The 9,274-nt window shown below is 38.6% G+C and overlaps 1 protein-coding gene across 1 annotated transcript in view; it reads left to right on the forward strand.

Moving 5' to 3' along the window:
- Nucleotides 1-9,274, forward strand: part of ek1 (eph-like kinase 1) — a 71,331-nt gene that overhangs the window by 9,401 nt on the left and 52,656 nt on the right. The window contains exons 2-3 of the mRNA XM_016540307.1: nt 1,968-2,032; nt 3,465-4,134. Coding sequence (XP_016395793.1) covers nt 1,968-2,032; nt 3,465-4,134 — 735 coding nt within the window. The remainder of the gene's footprint in view (nt 1-1,967; nt 2,033-3,464; nt 4,135-9,274) is intronic.

Raw genomic sequence — 9,274 nt, forward strand, 5'->3', positions numbered from 1 at the left:
GTTTTTCTAGCAAAAGTGTTTATGAATTTGTGGCTGTCTTGGAATTTCCTATAATAATTATAATAACATGATTTCCAGCAACTGTTATTTATCAGTAAAATAAGTGAATTGTGTGAAAATGGTAAAATAATACTTCAAAATAATTTATTCAACATTTTAAATGTACACATTTTATTAAAAATTATTAAAGCAAAAATTAAATTCGACATTTTAAGTTTATAAATCTATGTTTAATTTAAGTTTTGTGCCAATGAAAATCTGAGCTGCTGTCCCAACTGAGCAAGTAAAAAATGATCTAGCCTGGGCTCCTTGCTGCTGTGATCTGTATGATGTTTATGCTAGTTTATTCTGGTTAGTCACTGTTTGGTGCTTATCTTACTGAAAGACCAGCATAGCAATTATGTTTACTTGTAAAACATTGTCAGTTAAGTTGGTTACACCTGATCTTGCAGGTGCAACTGGTTGACCAAGTGGTCTTGCTGGTTAAAATAGTAAAAAATTGGCAAGACTTTCCATGTTCGAGTTAGATATAGACCGTCTTGCTTTATAACAGCAGAGTTTGAGCATATTATTTGTTTGTGATTTAAGCAGCCTGGTGACCAAAACACAACACGCAAGTCTTTTCATCAGGGACTGTATAGCAGTTGTTTAAAAAATGCTCGCTGAGCCAGAACTGATGTCTCAGGTGGAACAATGTTTGCCTGGCTGGGAGTTAAATGTTACCTGCTGTTTGTATTAATGGGCTGTGCGAGGCCTGTGGCTGTATTCATTTGTTAGTTTTATTAAATGTGTCTTTGAAAGGCTGAGCAGAATGATTTCCAGATAGTTTGGACTGATATATTGGCCTGTCTGGTTTTACCCCTTCATCAGAAAACAGCCAAACAAGTACCAGCGGTTAATGGCATCATAATCTGTATTCGGTTAAGAAGCAATATCCTGCTTTGACTCTACATATGGTTTTCTCTTCGAGTGTTTGGACTAGGCCTGGGCGATAAAACGGTATCGATATTTATCGACGGTACACCTTCTTCGATATCGATAGAAAAAATTTTCAAAATAGCGCACGATATAGGCACGTACTATGAGTGACGCAGACAGCACACACAAACACGAACACATGCTGAAATTAGCTATATCGCCCAGCCCTATGTCAAGTCATCAAATTTACCCAATTGCTCTTTATATGACCCATAAAACCAAACATAATCCATGTTTCCACATCAACCAACCATCAAAGCACGATTTAAAACTGCACACTGTTTGCATGTCACACAAACTCATTGGAAGTCAGATTTAATTAGAATTTGGATCCAGATGGTCTTTGCTTTTTCTCATTTTCCTTCTTCCTTTTTTTTGAAAATGTCACAAAAGGGCATGCCCATGTGCCAGGAGAGTGAGAGGTTGATATTCAGAGTGAAAGAGGAGGAACATCTGAGGTTTGGATGTGATTAAGAATTAATCACCCTGGTTGCCAGGGATGTAATTGGTTTGGAACGGAGCTCAAAGTGGGAAGTTCAGGCCTCCGACCATTGGGAGATTGAAAGATTGTTATAAATAGCACCATCAACCTCTGAAAATATTGATGTGAGAACAGATTTCAAAAAGACTGCGTGAGGAGCTGCGAATCACATGTTTTGTAATGGTCACGACTGAATATCTAACCCCAACTATCAAACGTTTAGATTGATAAAATAAATCCACTGTATATGTCATGTACCAATTAAATAAAACTGGAATGAATAACCTCAAATGCAAAGTGTTGATTAGACTGTTACAAGTGATTCTGACATTTCTAGAGCTCCGTTGTCTATATTTTATTCAGAAATACTGTATGCTTTACATGACATCATATAAAATCCCCATTTTTGTTTATGATAAAACGATAAAAATATGATGTTCTCTACTAAGTATACTAGCACTGTGGCTTTGATTAACTGTGCATCTCTGTCCTTTTCTTTCTTTTACAGTTACTCTACTCGACTCCATGTCCACCCCAGGTGATCTGGGTTGGGAAGCATACCCACCAGAGGGGGTAAGTACCTGTGAAAGTCTGCACAGCACAGCCGAAATAGATCAATCAACTCAAAAAAACAAAAAAAACAATGATTAAGAGCTCTATGCTTGTGAAAGTTGCCTTGGGCCTTTCTCACAGTACCTTTGCCTAAGATTTTTACCAGAAATCAGTTCAATGTGGAAGCCACTGTCACAGGTTTTGGGATGAGTGCAAAGTTTTTTTAAGTTTCAACATCCAATAAAAGGAATTTACAGAATAACATTTCAAATAAATTCAACATAGACAATGCACTCTGGAAAATTTGTTTTTCTAGCTATCTGGATATGTATCTAGCTATTGTTCTAGCTATCTGTAAGGCCTACAAACCATCAAACTTCAAGGGTTATAAATATAAAGTTTGTCTTGGCCACCGTTTTTAAAAAAAATTATAGTTTCTTTGAAATTTCAGTTTTATTTTCATTTTACTTTCTGTACATTCTAATTCAAATTAAGGAACTGGATTGGAATTTAAAAAGCATTGTAAATTCTGAATGTTGCACAACCATTGTAACATCTTATGGTTGTCCTTTGTGGGGTTTGAACCTAAAACCTTTTCATTACTAGCCCAGATTTTTAACTGTTACTCCATCCCCAACCAGTGCTGACACCCCAGATTTAAAGTGTACTGCTTGATCTTTCCTTGATCTTTCTGAACCTCAAAAATGCTCACCGCTCCCCTCTGTGAACATACAGGCTGTGACTCTTCAGAGTTTCCTGTGGGGGGTCGTAGGAAAGTCTCATTTCGAACAACCTTGCCAACCTGCTGAGTAACGATTCTCTGTCTCCTCTGTGGGAGTTGGTTCTCATCCCACGCTTTCGTTTCATTCATTCAAATCCATTTTCACAAGATGATGATGGATTGTAATAGTGGCCTTGGCACAAGTAGTCACGCTCAGATTCATGAGTGCCTGTAAAGAGAAATATCTCATGCTTTTGTGTGGTGCTTATAAAGCAGGGGAAACGTTCAAGGCATGTTCAGCAATATGCATACTACACTTTTGAAATGAAAGATTTGAAAGATTTACATTGCTACTTTTTGTGCCATTATTTTTTAACCCACAGACTTACTGACGTCAGTGCCAAACCAACAAACCAAGTTATTTTTCATGGTTTTCACCTTTTAACAATTGAAGTTTCCAAAGCACAATTATACAATTTTCTCTGCATTAACAATGTGCATGAACAAAACAACTGAGACAGTTCAGTTCATAACTTTGAGCTGATTGCCTGTCAAATGCACTTTCCTCTTGATGCCTTTTCTCGTAATGTGCCCATCATGCGTCTGTCCAAATCTTTTAGAACCCACTCTAAGAGCCTAGAAAGTTCAGAACCAAAGTACAGAGAGCAATTACCAAAGCTTTGAGGGATGTGTGTCTCTTTGTATTGATCGACTTTTTTGTCTGTTTGTCAGTGGGAGGAGATCAGTGTTATGGATGAGAGGAACATTCCTATGAGGACGTACCAGGTGTGCAATGTAATGGAAGCCTATCAGAACAACTGGTTGCGCACTGGACTTATCCAGCGAGAAGGTGCACAGCGTGTCTACGTGGAGATCAAATTCACTCTGCGTGACTGCAACAGCCTTCCGGGAGTCCCTGGAACCTGTAAGGAGACGTTTAACGTGTACTATCACGAATCCAACAATGCCGTCGCTGCACCTTTGCGCCACATTCGAGAGAGCCAGTATGTCAAGATTGACACTATAGCGGCTGATGAGAGCTTTACGCAGACCGATGTTGGGGACCGTGTCATGAAGTTGAATACAGAAGTGCGAGACATCAGTGGTCTCAGTAAGAGGGGCTTGTACCTGGCGTTTCAAGACCTGGGCGCTTGCATTGCTCTGGTGTCGGTTAGAGTCTTTTATAAGCGCTGTCCTCTGGCGGTGCTCAATCTGTCCCGGTTCCCGGACACAGTGACGGGCGGCGATTCAGCGCTGGTGGAAGTGCGCGGCACTTGTGTGGAGGATGCGGAAGAGCTTGAGGCACCACGGATGTTTTGCAGTGCCGATGGAGGTTGGCTGGTGCCCATCGGCCGCTGTGTGTGCCGGCCAGGCTTCGAGGAGGTAGATGGACACTGCCAACGTAAGTATTATTGCTTTTACTGTCTCAAATGATTGCTTTAGAAAATATCAACATTTTTGTGGTTAACTGGGTAAACGTGCTCTTGATTCTGTTTGAAATGAATATTGTGACCACAATAGTGGTTTTACGTAGCAAACATTTCCAAATTCAGAGCTTTTTTTTATAGGCTCTTTTTGCTTGTGTTAGCATTACACTATCGGTTGCATAACAGAAACTTGAGGTTATGCAGTTAGAAACTGTAGAAAATAGGGTTAGAGGTTTTGTACTGAATTATAGACAAAGTCCCAGAGTGTTTTAAAATGATCTAATGATTGGATGGAAGAGATTAAGATGGATTATTGTGAGATTATTGAAATGTGACTGCATTGGCAGATCCTATAGTTGAACAACAGATAAGGATGGGTAGGTAAGTGGATGAATGGATGAGTAGTTGGGTAGGTAGATGGGTAGATGGATATAGTTAAGATATAAATGTAGGAGTGGAGATAAGATAGATGGGTAGGTTGCTAGATAGATAGGTAGGTAGCTAGATAGATAGATGGGTAGTTGGCTAGAAAGATAGATGGGAAGATCATAGATGGGTAGGTGGCTAGATAGATAGATGGGTAGATAGATAGCTAGATGAGTGGGTAGATGGGTAGATATAGTTCATCTGTAGATATAGACGTGCAGATAGATGGATAGATCAATGTAGTAGACCTTTGTGTAAACTACATACCTCAATCAAAAATCAGCATCTTAATCCTTTAGGGAGTGTTTTGCACTTTGGCGTCTTTCATACTTCCACACAAAAAAATCCATTAAAAGGAGAAAATGCTAGATAAAAACTCACAAATTAATCTATCCCCCTGAGAAAGGTAGACTGCACACTTTATCATCGCATGTGCATGGTAAAGGGTTTAAACTCAGATCTTCACTATTATTTTCATCTCCGAAGGTGCTAATGGCTTCATTCATGTAGCTTGCTTTCTAGCCAAGACGAGGGATGCTCTGTAATTATTTATTTAATTATTTATTTTTGCTTTTGTTTCTCTCTTCGCCTTTGGTGTTTTAAAGCCCTCTCACCCCTCAGTCTCTGTTTGAGGAACTTGTCCGTAAGCCACCCCAGGACTGAGAAGGCTGCAGCTTTTAAATATTCATTCAGCCATTCTGGACCGTTTTCTTGTAAGTGTAGATCAGGAAGGAGGGGGTTTGGACAGCGTTACAAGGAACATTTGAGTGGCATGACTAGGAAGTAGACTGGAGAGATGGGGGTGGGATATCCATCACAACCAGGCTGATAGAGTCCTACAGCTAATGTCAATGATTGTATCTGTTAATTAGGCTGTTAGCGATAGGCGCAAGTCAGATTTGATAACCCTTCTTTGCTGTGTGTTGTTGTGATAGTGGCAGAAAATAGAGAAACAGGAAGTTGGGGTGGGAAATATCCAAGGGTCTTTCACTTACGTCACATCTGTGATGTAATTTTCTAATGAATCTGATGGCATTAAGGACGGGACATTCTCATTCTAGAGAGCGTTTGGTTGGATAAAAATGTGTATAGGAACATGTGTTGGTTTGTTTTCCCAGCAGAGAAAAGTGGTACATTTTACGTGTAAACATGCAAAAAGATAATTTATACTGGCATATAGATAATCTGAAAGCTACTGGACAAAAATCAGCAAAATTCCAGTTTTGAGAGTCTATAAACCGTCTTAACTGGACAGTTGTATTTTTGGTTTTTGCATGCAGCCTGTGAAGACAACTCATTAGAAAAAGATGTGTTGTCTATATATTGTCTTTATGTTGTCATAGTACTCAGTTTATCTCGCTACTTTCTATTCAGATAACTTCATCTTTTAAAACTCACTCAGGAAACTCACTCTTTGCCACGGCACAGTAGATTCAGCTCAGTGCCGCAAGAAATAATCAGCACCAATGGAAAAAGGGTAACATTTTAGTAGCCATTCATTACCAAGAGTGAACGAGACTGGGCTGTAACTCAAAAATAACCTCAAAATAAAAAATTTACTCCAAATGCAATATGAAATTGGTTAATTCATATCAGCCCGGTCCGCTGACAAAACATTAATTTCTCTCTGGCTCCAATAGCTCCTTGAAAAACAGGGCAATGGCATGCGAAATGACTTAAAGTGAAACAGCTTGTGGTCTGTTTTCACCTTGCGGTCTCACTGTGGGTTCTGGAAGTGCTTGCTGACACTGGCTTTCTCCACTTTTCATGCTGCGAGGGCTTTTATATTTACTGAAAACCGCATTAGAAGAAGGACAGAAGTATTACAGCTAAATTTAGGCTGGGGTTTAACAAACGTTTCTCTTTTCCTAATATTTTCCTCATTTTTTTTCCTCTTGTCTTTTCTTACTTCCTACCTTTCTCTTTTAGTTTTTTCTTTTCTTTTCGCCGCCTCAGTCTAGCCCACTTACTGCTCAATGTCGACCCACAAGGCTGTAATAGAAAGACAGTGAAAAAGAGAGGGAGATGGCTACTATTTAGATACGTCTTCTCCCACAACCTCGGCTCAGTGAGCTGCCTCTTATATTTATCTCTTCGATTCTTTTCTTTTTGTCTTATTGTGGCAGCTCTCGAACACTCTCCAACAGAAACCCCCTCCCATCCATTCTGGTTTAACACTTTGTCCTGCCGTCCGTAGATTCATCCTTTTTCTCTTTCATTTCATTCTCCATATCCTCTCTTAACCTTTTATTCTGTGAAAGTATGTTGTAACTCTGATTAAAAAAAAAACCCTCTTGTGTCAAGTCCTTTCACCGGGGCTGTTCATTCTTACCCGTATCTCTCAGCGTCGAGCACTTCGGTGTACAATCAGGGCCTTTTGTTGGATGTAAATGGTTTTTGAGTGGCTTGGTGGTGCTCACCAGTCTCTGAGTTTGGGTCTGGCATGAGGTCTGACCCGATGGCCCCCCGACTGTTAGCATGCCAGCTGGAGATGGGTACTCTCTTCTGTCTCCCAAGGCGTATTCGCTAAGCTCACACGGTTGTGACTGAATGGAGTGTTTTTCATCGGGGCAGGAGCGGCAGAAATGAGCTCTTTGTGACAGTAATCTCGCTGTGAGGAGCTCTGGAGTGTCTTCCTCCATAGGATTTGAGCTGAGAAACTGGGTCATGGGATTGTCAGCACCCCAATGGAGATTCAAAGTGTAGGCGGCTTTAGGAGATGAGCATGTGTGTGTGCTTCAAAACCAAATTTTGGAGTGTAGATTGTAAAGGTTAACACGGTTAAGAGACCTGAGCTTTCCACACACTGCTGCTGTTCGTCTTTATAGGGGCTTTAGTAATCACATACTTAGACGTTTAGTTCGATTTCCACATCTGTAATCCTCACCACGTGATGCTCGCCTGCCGGGTGACGGCATGATGCTGGAATTGCAGGAGTTTATCTTCGGCCAGTGATTTTGTACCACGGACACAGTCGCAATTCAGCTCACCCACATAAACCTTCTCTGCACCTTTTGTTGGCTAAAAGGTGAATGGGTGTTAGGAAATTGGGAGATTTTAGTTGTTTTGCCTTTTATGGACAGAACAGTTTAGAGCAGTGGTTCTCCACCTTTTTGACTATCCGCAATAATATTTGCAAGTCCCATTACTTTAACATTTTCTGAAATGTAAAAGCCATTATAAAATGGCTGGAAATGGCTTGGGTCCCTCCTGCAATTATATTACAATATCAATATAAAAGGTTTGGAATAAGATTTTAAAATATCTTATATCTTTTAAAGTATCTTATGCTCACCAAGGCAGCATTTATTTAATAAATAATACAGTAAAAACAGTAGTATTGTGAAATATTATTACAATTTAAAATAACTGTCTTTAATGTTTTTGTGGAAAGTTAAAAAAAAAAATTAAATGCTTTTATTCAGCAAGGACACATTAAATTGATTAAAAGTGTCAGTGAAAAGACATTCAAATTGCAACAAATGCTTTCCATTTAAAAAAAAAATAAATGCTGCTCTTTTGAACTTTCTGTTTAAAAATGTAATTCTGAAAAAAGTGTCATATTCAGCTTTGCCATCACAGAAGTTCATTACATTTTAAAATAAATTCTAAATTAAAATAGTTATTTTAAATTGTTATAATATTTATCAATCGAATAAATGCAGCCTTGGTGAGCATAAGAGTCTTTTAAAAAACATGAAAATTCCAAACTTTTGACCAGTAGTGTGTTTTTATTTATACATCATGTTTAAACATTTTTTGAAAGAAAAAAAAGGCTGTATTTATTTATATATATTTAGTTGGTACTGCCAGTGAATCCGACCGCAAAACATGCCTGTGGATATTTAGGTCCCATAACACATGAAGCGTGATATAGTGTTTCTGCGCTGTGGACATACATATACTGAATCATTTACCCGTCGCTGGTACATGCTGATAGCCCCTACAGCTTAGTGAACCATGAAGCCGCCTGCTCAACATTCAGCCCAACTCAGTGACCTGCGCTGTTTTCTTCCCCATATGCTTTTGAGCCCTCTGCATAGCATATTGCTAGCTATCTGCTAGTTACTCATTGCCAGTTTGGAAGTGTGTGTATGAGCTGCATCGAGTGCAAGTTTTTCTTCCAACAGAGAAGCTTTTATTGGCGAAGACAGCATAAGACATCTGCAATAGCCATTTCATTTACCCTTGATAATAATATTATTTCTGGAACAAATTTTTAAAGGAGAAAAAGACGTGTAGCTACATTGCCAGGCAGTTTGGACACTCGAGTGACTTTGTGTTACTTGTGATCTTTAAAACCATAGGCTTAAATGCTTAAAATTAATTTTGTGGAGAAATCTAAATTGTGCCTGCATATAAAAATCTTAAAAAAAAAAACCTTCACAAAAAAATTTATTTATTTTATAATTTATTTTAATGACTATAGACTATTAATGACTATATATATATATATATATATATATATATAATAGACTGTACACATACTGTGAGCCAAATAACAGCACAAATATTTTGACAGTCCCTTATACTGGGCTGCTTATAATTTATGTCCCCACCAATGTCAAAATCATACATACGCCCTTGCTTCACATAACACAAAAATAAACTTGTCTTTGACTTAATATTCACTCTAATGCTATTGCTGTAGCTGTTTATTATAATTATATTTAACAAGTCTTCTTATTA

The sequence above is a fragment of the Sinocyclocheilus rhinocerous genome, unplaced genomic scaffold (assembly GCF_001515625.1).
Source record: "Sinocyclocheilus rhinocerous isolate Xijiao unplaced genomic scaffold, SAMN03320098_v1.1 scaffold278, whole genome shotgun sequence".
Classification (NCBI taxonomy): domain Eukaryota; kingdom Metazoa; phylum Chordata; class Actinopteri; order Cypriniformes; family Cyprinidae; genus Sinocyclocheilus; species Sinocyclocheilus rhinocerous.